At 45.1% G+C, this 12,596-nt stretch overlaps 1 protein-coding gene across 5 annotated transcripts in view; it reads left to right on the forward strand.

Annotated features, from left to right (window-relative positions):
* Nucleotides 1–12,596, forward strand: part of rad17 (RAD17 checkpoint clamp loader component) — a 64,468-nt gene that overhangs the window by 26,058 nt on the left and 25,814 nt on the right. For all 5 annotated transcript variants that reach the window (XM_085989734.1, XM_085989757.1, XM_085989726.1 and 2 more), the window contains one exon: nt 3,372–3,441. In XM_085989734.1, coding sequence (XP_085845860.1) covers nt 3,372–3,441 — 70 coding nt within the window. The remainder of the gene's footprint in view (nt 1–3,371; nt 3,442–12,596) is intronic.

Genomic DNA, 12,596 nt, shown 5'->3' on the forward strand with positions numbered 1-12,596 from the left:
AAAATGTTGCAAATGGGAGTGGCAAAAATCATACAGCATGAAAAATGGGGGCAGGGATTATTATCTGAAATTGTTGAACTCGATGTTGAGTCCGGCAGACTGTAAAGTGCCTAATTGAAAGATGAGGTGCTGTTCCTCGAGCTTCCGTTGAGCTTCATTGGAACAATGTAATAGGCCGAGGACAGAGATCAGAGTGGGAGTGACGCGGGGAATTAAAGTGACAGGCGACCGGAAGCTCAGGGTCACCCTTAGGGACTGAACTGAGGTGTTCCGCAAAGCGGTCGCCCAATCTGCGTTTGGTCTCCCCAATGTAGAGGAGACTGCATCGTGAGCAGCGAATACAGTATACTAGATTGCAAGAAGTACAAGTAAATCGCTGTTTCACCTGGAAGGGGTGTTTGGGGCCCTGGACAGTGGGAAGGGAGGAGGTAAAAGGGCATGTGTTGCATCTCCTGCGCTTGCACGGGAAGGTGCCAGGCGAAGGAGAGGGGTTGTTAGGGGTGATTGAGGAGTGGACCAGGGTGTCGCGGAGGGAGCGGTCCCTTCGGAATGCTGAAAGGGGAGGGGAAGATGTGTTTGGTGGTGGGATCACGTTGGAGGTGGCGGAAATGGCGGAGGATGATCTGTTGAATGTGGAGGCTGGTGGGGTGAAAGGTGAGGACAAGGGGAACCCTATCGTGGTTCTGGGAGGGAGGGGAAAGGGCGAGAGCAGAAGTGCGGGAAATGGAACGGACAGTCAAGGGCTGTGTCAACCACAGTAGAGAGGAATCCTCGGTTGAGGAAAAAGGAAGACATGTCGGAAGCACTGGTATGGAAGGTGGCATCGTCAGAACAGACGCGGTGGAGACAGAGAAACTGGGAGAATGGAATAGAGTCCTTACAGGAAGCGGGGTGGGAGGAAGTGTAGTCCAGGTAGCTGTGGGAGTCAGTGGGCTTGTAGTGGATGTTTGTCGAAAGCTGATCACCAGAAATGGAGACGGAGAAGTCAAGGAAGGGAAGAGTCAGAGATGGACCATGTGAAGGTGAGGGAAGGGTGTTTACCTTTTTGATTACTTGCTGTACCTGCATGCTAGCTTTTTGTGTTTCATGCACAAGGACCCCCAGGTCCCTCTGAAATGTAGCATTTTGTAATCTCTATCCATTTAAATAATAGTTTGCTTTTTTATTTTTCCTGCCAAAGTGGCTAACCTCGCACTTTACTACATTATACTCCATCTGCCAAATGTTTGCCCACTCACCTAGCCTGTCTATATCCCTTTGCAGATTCTTTGAGTCCTCTGCACAACTTGCTTTCCCACCCATCTTTGTATCATCCGCAAACTTGGCTACATTACACTCGATCCCTTCATACAAGTCATTAATGTAGATTGTAAATAGTTAGGGCCCCAGCACCGATCCCTGTGGCACCCCACTAGTTACCGTTTGCCAACCGGAAAATGACCCATTTATCCCGACTCTCTGCTTTCTGTTAGTTAGCCAATTCTCTATCCATGCTAATATATTACCCCCAACCCTGTGAACTCTTATCTTATGCAGTAACCTTTTATGTGGCACCTTATCGAATGCCTTCTGGAAATCCAAATACATCAGATCCATTGGCTCACCCTTGTCCAAACTGCTTGTTACATCCTCAAAGAACTCCAGCAAATTTGTTAAACATGATTTCCCTTTCCTAAAACCATGCTGACTCTGTTTGACTGCAGTATTATTTTCTAAATGCCCTGTTACTGCTTCCTTAGTGAAGGACTCCAGCATTTTCCCAACGACAGATGTTAGGCTAACTGGTCGATAGTTTCCTGCTTTCTGTCTCCCTCCTTTCTTAAATAGGGGTGTTACATTAGCAGTTTTCCAATCTGCTGGGACCTCTCCAGAGTCCAGGGAATTTTGGTATATTGGAACCAATGCATCCACTATCTCTGCAGCCACTTCTTTTAAGACCCTGGGATGCAGGCCATCTGGTCCAGGGAACTTGTCGTCTTTTAGTCCCATTATTTTACCGAGCACTATTTCCTTAGTGATAGTGATTGTCTTTAGTTCCCCACTCCCTGTGGCCCCTTGATTATCCATTATTGGGATGTTGTTTGTGTCTTCTACAGTGAAGACAGATGCAAAATATTTGTTCAGAGTCTCTGCCATTTCCCCGTTCCCCATTATTAATTCCCCAGCCTCATTCTCTAAGGGACCAACATTTACTTTAGCTACCCTCTTCCTTTTTATATACCTGTAGAAGCTCTTGCTATCTGTTTTAATGTTTCTTGCCAGCTTACTCTCATAATTCATCTCTCTCTTTGTTATAGTTTTAGTCATCCTTTGCTGGTTTTTAAAAATTTCACAATCCTCTGGTCTCCCACCAATCTTGGCAACATTGTATGCCTTCGTTTTCAATTTGATACCATTCTTTACTTCCTTAGTTAGCCATGGGTGGTGCTCCCTTCTCTTAAAATCTTTCTTTCTCACTGGAACATATTTTTGTTGAGTGTTATGAAATATCTCCTTAAATGTCCGTCACTGCATTTCAACTTTCTTACCCTTTAATTTGTTTTTCCAGTCCACTTTAACCAGTTCTGCCCTCATGCCATTATAATTGCCTTTGTTTAAGATCAGGACACTGGTTTGGGATACAACTTTCTCACCCTCCAACTGAATTTGGAATTCAACCATGCTATGATCACTCTTTCCTAGAGGATCCTTTACTATGAGATCATTTATTCATTCTGTATCATTACATAGCACCAGATCCAAGATGGCCATTTCCATTATACTCACAAGCAACAGAAAATTAATGGTTGTAAAGTCACCAGAGTTGCTATTGTTTGGAGCAATTTTTGTATCCTGTCCTGAAGATGCTCACTCCTGTTAGGATAGTATTTCACTTTTGCCGGCAATCTTCCAAGAATCTTTCACACATGGTGATTCTTCATGTGTGGCCTTGACAATGGGTGTTAACAGACTAATCAACTATGGAGGGCATCTCGGCCAAGTCTGATCCTGTCTTCATCCAATGTCAAAATATGTGCACTTTAGCAAGGGTAGAGATCACAAGTAGCAATTTCTTGATTTTTGTGTCATCCCTCTCCCTAGCCTGAGTGGTGCTGAGGCCAATTATACCGCCTCATCCGTTGTTAATTGCTAAGATGAGTTAACTTAGCCTTGACCAGAGATCGAACCCTGGAACTTGCTGGTTTGCATGGCTCAGTAGCACCTAATAAGAAGCCATTAGGAGAGCTCATCAAATCTTTATTTATTGAAGTTTAATCTTTTTGCATTCTGAAAGCTGTCGAAGTTGAATTCCAAATCATGATTTTTCTGTTTAATTTCCAATTTGCTATAATCTATTGTACTTAAACATATTTGCTTTTTTCTTTTGGCAGTTTTAATCCTGTGGCTCCCACAAGCATGTTGAAAGTTCTAAGTAGAATAGCTTCTCAAGAGGCCAGTAGGGTAAGTTTTATTTTAACACAAATAGAGTTATGTTTTCAATTTTCTTCCTCTCTTCCCTGAAAGGACTTGTTTTGGAATATGTTTCTTTGAGTGTCAGCAGCCCTTTGGTAACTTGCCAAAATGACTTCTTTATATGAACCTGGGTGGCAAGGGTTGGCAGACGATTGACTGTTGGCAGCATCACAGCTGAACCTAACCGTCCCTTTAGAACTTAGACATATGCACTTTACAGCAGGGCGTCACTGGACAGTCATCAGGAGCAGCTAGACAGGCACTGAAAGCACAGGCTGCTGCTGCGAGGAAGTGGTTCAGCAAAACAAATGTGGTCATAAAAGAACTTTTGCCCAAATTTCATCCTCATAGAAGTAAGGAATATTAATATTGAAAAATTGAATATTTTCTCATTTGGAAACGGTATTTTTTTCCCGCTTTATATTCCCCAACTTTTTCCTAGAACTTGGATATTCCCCCTTCATGTCAACTGATTCCTGAATGCATCTAAGCTTTTGCCCACTTAAAAGACCATTCCACTGTTGATCACTCTTTGCATGAAGAAGTTTTTCCTGACAGCTGTCCTAAACTTCCCTTTCATCAGTTTTAACCTATGTTCCTCATTTGGTTTGGTTCTAGTATCCTGGTATACCTAGCAGTAATTCTCTGGATTAACCTAGTCCGTGTCTTTTTAATATTTTGTATATTTCTATAAGATCACAGCACAGTTGCTTCCCTTCAAGACTGAAGAGACTTGGGTTTGATCTACGATGTGTGCTGAATTGACCCAAATTTTGGGATAGCGGTAAAAGTATTACAGTTTGAGTCAGTGCCACTAGATTAAAGGGGAGGGGGGAATTTAACCAGGGTTCCTGTTCCTGATCACTGTCCAGTGATTCTTTCTAGAAAGTGGAGATGAATAGTCTGCTGACATGCACTATCTAGATTCTCAAATGAGGAATAACCACATGTGTGATCTTGGCTCGGAAGTTCCAGATGTAGAATCAATTTGGGTGGAGGTAAGAAATAGTAAGGGAAAGAAGGCACTGGTGGGAGTAGTCTATAGGCCCCCTAGCAGTTGCTACACTATAGGACAGATTATAATTTTTTTTTTTAATGGGGGCTTGTAAGAAAGGTACTGCAATAATCGTGGGCGATTTTAATCTTCATATAGATTGGACAAATCAAATTGGCAAAAGCAGCCTTGAGGACGAGTTCATGAGTGTATTCGGGACAGTTTCTTGGAACAATACGTTGTGGAACCGACCAGGGAACAGGCTATTTAGATCTGGTAATGTGTAATGAAACGGGATTAATTAATAATCTCATTGTAAAGGATCCTCTAGGGAAGAGTGATGATAACATGATTAAATTCCACATTCAGTTTGAAGGTGAGAAACTTGGGTCTGAAACTAGAGTATTAAACTTAAATAAAGGCAATTACAAAGGTGAGGAGAGAGTTGGCTAAAGTGGACTGGGAAAATAGATTAGAAGGTAAGACGGTAGAAAAGCAGTGGCAGACATTTAAACAGATATTTCATGATACTCAACAAAGATATATTTCAGTGAGAAAGAAGGATGAACCAACCATGGCTAACCAAGGAAGTTAAGGATGCTAGCGCATTGAAAGAAAAGGCATACAATGTTGCAAAGATTAGTGGTAGACCAGAAGATTGGGAACATTTTAGAAACCAGCAAAGGATGACTAAAAAAAAATAGATGGAGCAAATAGCTTATGTGAGGATCCTTTACTATGAGATCATTAATTAATCCTGTTCCATTAGCCATGACCAGATAGCAAGAAATATAAAAACTGACAGTAAGACTTTCTACAAGTATATAAAAAGGAAGAGAGTAACTAAAGTAAACATTGGTCCCTTAGAGGACGAGACCAGGGACATAATAATGGGAAACAAGGAAATAGCAGAGGCATTGAACAAATATTTTGTATCTGCCTTCACAGTAGAGAACACTAAAAACATCACTAATAGTAGAAAATCAAGAGGCAAAAGGGAGGGAGGAACTTAAAATGATCACTATCACTAGAGAAAAAGTGCTAGGCAAACTTATGGGTCTAAAGGCTGACAAGTCCCCTGGACCTAATGGCCTGCATCCTAAGGTCTTAAAAGAAGTGGCTACAGAGATAGTGGATGCATTGGTTGTAATCTTCCAAAATTCCCTTGACTCTGGAAAAGTCCCTGCGGATTGGAAAACCGCAAATGTAACGCCCTTATTCAAAAAAGGAGGGAGACAGAAAGCAGGAATCTATAGGCCAGTTAGCCCAACATCTGTCATTGGCAAAATGCTCAAATCCATTGTTAAGAAAGTAGTAGCAGGGCATTTAGAAAATCATAATAAAACCTTGTTGACTCTGTTTGATTGTATGAAAGGGAAATCGTGTTTGACAAATCTTTTGAGGGGGTAACGAGCAGGGTGGACAAAAGGGAACCAGTCGATGTAGTGTATTTGGATTTCCAAAGGGCATTCGACAAGGTGCCACATAAAAGGTTACTGCATAAGATAAGAGCTCATGGTGTTGGGGGTAATATACTAGATTGGATAGAGGATTGGCAAACTAACAGAAAACAGAGAGTCAGGATAAATGGGTCATTTTCAAGATGGCAATCTGTAACTCGTGGGGTGTCACAGGAATCAGTGCTGGGGCCTCCACTATTTACAATCTATATTAATGACTTGGATGAAGGAAGCGAGTGTATTGTAGCCAGATTTGCAGACAATACAAAGATAGGTGAGGAGGACATAAAGAATCTGCAAAGAGATATAGTTAGGTTAAGTGAGTGGGCAAGAATTTGGCAGATGGTGTATAATGTGGGAAAATGTGAAGTTATCCACTTTGGTAGGAAGAATAGAAAAGAAAAATATTATTTAAATAGAGAAAGACTACAGAATGCGGCGGTACAGAGGGATTTGGGTGTCCTCGTATATGAAACACAAAAAGTTAGCATGCAGGTGCAGCAAGTAATTAAGAAGGCAAATGGAATGTTGGCCTTTATTGCAAGGGGGATAGAGTGTAAAAATAGGGAAGTCTCACTACAACTGTACAGGTGAGACCACACCTAGAGTACTGCGTACAGTTTTGGTCCCCTTATTTAAAGAGGGATATAGTTGCATTGGAGGCAGTTCAGAGAAGGTTCACTAGGTTGATTGCTGGGATGGAAGGGTTGTCTTATGAGGAAAGGTTGAGCAGGTTGGGCCTATACTCCTTGGAGTTTAGAAGAATGAGAGGTGCTCTTATTGAAACATATAAGATTGAGGGGGATGGACAGGGTAGATGCAGAGAGGATGTTTCCCCTCGTGGGGGAATCTAGAATGAGGGGGCATAGTCTCAGAATAAGGGGTCGCCCATTTAAGATGGAGATGAGGAGGAATTTCTTCTCTGAGGGTCGTGAATCTTTGGAATTCTTTACCCCAGAGAGCTGTGGAAGCTGAGTCACTGAATATATTCAAGGTTGAGATAGACAGATTTTTGAGCAACAGAGGAGTTGAGAGTGAAGTTGAGGCCAAAATCGGATCAGCCATGATCTCATTATGGCGGAGCAGGCTCGAGGGGCTGAATGGCCTGCTCCTGCTCCTATTTCTTATGTTCTTATGTGTAAGGTACCAGTTATGCCTGTGATACCATACTCCAGGATGAGACAGTGCCTTTAGGAAGTTTTTTTTTAAAAAGGCTCCCCCATTCTCTCCCAATAATCTGCCTTAACCCAACTCTCAGTGAAGCATCTGCTACTGCATCAAGGTGGTATTTTTACATTGCTCAACAGCTCTCTATAAACAAGATTGCAAATTGACTTTGAATTAGGGATGGTTTTGTGCTATGGGTCCATGTCCACTAGTAAGTGAGTTTCCCAACTCATTTGACATGGGGCCCTTGTAGCCAAATAGACAGGTGAGTCAGCTCGGCTCTGTTGGTGACACTCTCCCCTTAGGTCAAAACCCACAACTAGGCCCGAGTGCATAACCTAAGAGGACATTACACGATAGTAATTGGTGTATTTGGATTTTCACAAGGCCTTTGATAAAGTCCCACATAAGGGGTTAGTGTGCAAAATTAAAGTACATGGGATTGCGGGTAATATACTGGCATGGATTAAAATTGGTTAACGGACAGGAAACAGAGAGTAGGAATAAATGGGTCTTTTTTGGGGTGGCAAGCGGTGACTGGTGGGGTACCACGGGGATCAGTGATTGGGCCCCAGCTATGCACAATATAAATCAATGATTTGGATGAGGGAACCAAATGTAATATTTCCAAGTTTGCTGATGACATGAAACTAGGTGGGATTGTGAGTTGTGAGGAGGATGCAAAGAGGCTCGATTTAGACAAGTTGAGTGAGTGGGCAAATACATGGCAGATGCAGTATAACGTGGATAAATGTGAAGTTATCCACTTCGGTAGGAAAAACAGAAAGGCAGAGTATTATTTAAATGGTGATAGATTGGGAAATGCTGATGTACAAAGGGACCTGGGTGTCCTTGTACACCAGTCACTGAAAGCAAACATGCAGGTGCAGCAAGCAGTTAGGAAGGCAAATGGTATGTTGGCCTTCATTGCAAGAGGATTTGAGTACAGGAGCAAGGATGCCTTACTACAGTTATACAGGGCCTTGGTGAGACCACACCTGGAGTACTGTGTGCAGTTTTGGTCTCCTTACCTAAGAAAGGATATACTTGCCATAGACGGAGTGCAGCGAAGGTTCACCAGACTGATTCCTGGGATGGCAGAGCTGTCTTATGAGGAGAAATTGGGTCGGCTAGGCCTGTATTCACTGGGGTTTAGAAGAATGAGAGGAGATCTCATTGAAACGTATAAAATTCTGACCGGGCTAGACAGACTGTATGCAGGGAGGATGTTTCCCCTGGCTGGGGAGGGGGGGGGTGCGGTCTAGAACGAGGGGTTACAGTCTCAGGGTAGTGTAATGTGTGTATATATACCTTAAGGGAGAGAACTACTTTTTACAGCTCCTGTATACTGTAGTACTGGCAGTGACCACACCTGTATAGAAACCCTGAGTAGTGATCTGTACATTTAGTTCTAGAGTAACCCTCATTCAGTAAACATCTGTTGAATCGTTCCCTGCAGTCTGTTGTCTGATTATTGAAGGACACAACATTAAGATACACGGATATAACATTGGCATCGACCACGGGCAACCGCCCAGTCATCCAGCGGAGATTTGAGCATCGCAGGGGATGCTGTCGAGAGCCAGGCTTGGCTTTCCAGTCACGGTGGTCCAGCGAAACGGGCTGGCAACAGGTACTGCGCAGACCCTTCCCGGACAGCGGCGGCTAGAGCCCGACCGAGCGGCACAGAAAAAGGCCGAGCAGCGTCGACGGGGGAGAGAGGGCAGAGCGCACAGGGCGCAGCCGGTGTTCAGGACCGAGCGGCGTCAACGGGGGAGAGAGACGGGAGAGAGCAGAGCGCAGCCGGTGTTCAAGGGCCGAGCAGCGTCAACGGGGGAGAGAGGCGCGCAGGAAAACGCAAGGCGCTGCCATTGCCACGAGGACCGCAGAGAGCGGCATTGGCAGCAGCGCAGGAGCAGCACACGAAACGCATAGGGCGTCGCCATTTGCCACGAGGACCGCCGAGAGCGGCGTTGGCAGCAGCGCGGGAGACGCCATTTTAAGCCGCAGCGGGGAAGAAAGGAAAGCGCAGGAGACGCCATTTAGAAAGGAAAGCGCGGGAGACGCCATTTTAAGCCAGTCTAACCACACCCAAAAATGCCGAAGAGTGGCAGTATCACAGCGTTCGACAATGAAGTCGAAGATTGGACGACATATGTCGAACGCATAGGAGTATACTGCAAGGCGAATGAAGTGCCAGATGACAAGAAAGCGCTGGTATTGTTGAATTCAATGGGTGCAAAAATGTATGGCTTACTACGAAACCTAGTAACCCCAGAGAAGCCAGTAGAAAAGGATTTTGAAAACATAGTGTCAATCCTACAGGACCACTTAAACCCCACACCGCTGCTGATAGCAGAAAGATTTAAGTTTCACAAAAGGAACCAGCATAAAGATGAAAGTAATGCTGAGTATTTAACGGAACTGCGCAAGCTATCGAAACACTGCCAGTTTGGAGTGGGACTAGCAGATACGTTAAGGGACAAGTTTGTGTGTGGGCTTCAAAGTGAAGGAACCCAGAAACGGCTTCTATCAGAAAAGGATCTTACGCTGGACAAGGCTTTCAGCATTGCAGTATCACACGAAGCAGCAGCACGGGGCGCTGCAGAGGTACAACGGAGACCGCAAGAATATGGCACAAATGAAATGTCATACGGAACAGTGAAGTGCAATCGCTGCGGCAGAACAACACACGACCATAATGATTGCTGGTTCAAGGACAAAGTGTGCAGACAGTGTGGAAAAGTAGGACACATAGCAAGAGTCTGCAGGTCGGGAAAGAAAACCAGCAGCAAGAAATTTCCACAGGAGAAGTATAAGAAGGTACATAAGGTGACGGAGAGTAGTTCAGACGAACAGAAAAGTGATACAGACTCCGGAAGCAAGGAGCTGGGTTGTCTGAAACAACATAATGTGATCAAAACGGAGGATCACCAAACTATCTGGGTCACGCTCAAGATAGCAGGAGTCCAAATGGAATTGGACACAGGATCAGCCCTAGCAGTCATAAACCGAAGGGACTACAAGTGGCTATTCTCACATATACCCTTGAGAGATACAAAGATTGTCTTGAAGACATACACGGGGCAAAAAGTCTACCCCAAAGGAAAAATAAGGGTGAACGTTATATATAACGGCAAGGAAACACCAAAAATGGACCTATATGTATTGCCAGATGGAGGACCACCACTACTAGGACGTGAATGGATCCGGAAGATACAGCTAGATTGGCATTCCATACAAGCACTGACTGTAGATGCCAAAAAGGATGACGACGTCACACCTGGACGACTGTCAAAAATGCTAACTGACGCACAAGAAGTGTTCCAGCAGGGACTCGGAACACTAAAAGGCATAACAGCGACGATCAAAATAGAGGAAAATGCAAGCCCAAAGTTTTTTAAGGCCAGACCGGTACCTTATGCAATCCGCCCAGCCGTCGAAGCAGAGCTGGAAGGTTTGGAACGTTCAGGAGTACTGTCCAAAGTGGACTGGAGCGAGTGGGCTACACTCATCGTTCCTGTAATGAAGAGGTCGTTGAGCAATACGCCTGGGGAACCAAAGAAGGTTTGCATCTGTGGGGACTTTAAGGTGACAGTGAACCCAGTCCTTCACACTGTACAATATCCACTTCCGCGGATTGAAGATATTTTCGCCTCGCTATCTGGAGGGAAACGCTTCACTAAGATTGATCTGGCCCAGGCGTACCTGCAAATGGAGATAGAAGAAGCCTCGAAACAGTACCTCACGATCAACACTCGTAAAGGTCTCTACCAATACAACCGGCTGGTGTTCGGGTATTTGGCAAAGGGCAATGGATCAAGTCCTGCAAGGGATTCCAGGGACCCAGTGTTATTTGGACGACATCCTGGTCACGGGCGAAAATGACAGTGATCACCTCGCCAACCTGGAGCAGGTGCTCACTAGATTTAAGGAATATGGGCTCCGAGCTAATCGCCAAAAATGCGAGTTTTTCCAGAAGCAGATCTCGTATTGTGGCCACGTTATTGATGAAGAGGGGTTACATAAGTCCCCTGAAAAGATTGAGGCAGTAGTCAAGGCTCCAGCACCGGAAAATGTGTCACAACTGAGGTCGTTCCTCAGGCTGGTGAACTACTACCATAAGTTCTTGCCGAATTTGTCTACCGTACTACACCCACTGAACACCCTACTGCAAACGGGGGTACCATGGAAGTGGAGTGACAAATGTAAACGAGCTTTCCAGAAGAGCAAAGCATTGATCACATCAAAAGAGGTGTTGGCTCATTTCAACCCAGCACTACCAATTCGGTTGGCGTGTGATGCATCACCCTATGGCATTGGAGCGGTGCTGTCGCACAAATTCCCGGACAGCTCGGAGAGGCCAGTAGCCTTTGCGTCTCGGTCACTAACCTCAGCCGAGCGTAACTACGCCCAGATTGACAGGGAAGCCCTCAGCCTAGTGTGGGGAGTGAAAAAGTTCAACCACTATCTGCACGGGCAGAAGTTCACCTTGCTGACTGACCACCAACCACTTGTCTCCATCTTTAATCCAAAGAAGGGCGTTCCGGTGATGACTGCGCAACGGCTACAAAGATGGTCCCTTTTTCTAGGGGCGCACCAATATGAAATCGAGTATAAGGGCACGAAACAGCATGGAAACACTGATGGGCTATCATGCCTGCCACTGCCTACTGCGGAGGAAGCACCAGCAGTGGATCCTGTCGAAATATTTCATTTGACTATAATTGAACGCTTACCAGTAACTAACGCTGGTATGGAGAATGAGACCCGAAGTGACCCGACACTGTCTCGGGTATATGATTGACGGTGAAGGGATGGCCAGCACATGGCGACTCACTGTTGCCAGCATTCTCATCCAGAAGAGAACAGCTGTCAGTATGCCAGGGGACCTTGATGGGTGGAATTACCACTCGGGATCCACACAAGTTGAAGGAGAGAGTGCTCAATGAGCTTCACGAAGGTCATCTGGGAGGGGTGAAAATGAAAAGCCTTGCTAGGGCTTATATGTGGTGGCCGGGGATCGATCAGCAAATCGAGGACCTGACAAAGAGCTGCTCAGGATGCCAGAAGGTCCAAAATGCACCACCACATTCCCCTCTACACCCATGGGAGTGGCCCTCATCTCCATGGCAACGGGTGCATATTGATTTTGCTGGTCCATTCATGGACTCGATGTTTTTAATAGCCTTGGATGCGCACTCGAAATGGCCTGAGGTGATCAAAATGTCCTCCACCACCACGGAGAAAACTATTGCAGTTCTACGGACCATTTTTGCCAGGAACGGCTTGCCAGAGCAGATTTGCTCTGATGACGGACCACAGTTTGTGTCCGAAGAGTTTAGAAGATTTATGAAAAGGAATGGGGTAAGGCATTACACATCCGCCCCGTATCATCCAGCCACAAATGGATTGGCTGAGAGGTTCGTACAAACCTTTAAAAAAGCAGTAAAGGCCATGTGCGATGACGACATTCCACTGCAGCATAAGGTGGACAATTTCCTGTTCGCCTACAGAAATGC

The sequence above is a fragment of the Somniosus microcephalus genome, chromosome 1, assembly GCF_052327205.1.
Source record: "Somniosus microcephalus isolate GS21.2 chromosome 1, FLI_Smic_1.0, whole genome shotgun sequence".
In the NCBI taxonomy this organism is placed as follows: Eukaryota; Metazoa; Chordata; class Chondrichthyes; order Squaliformes; family Somniosidae; genus Somniosus; species Somniosus microcephalus.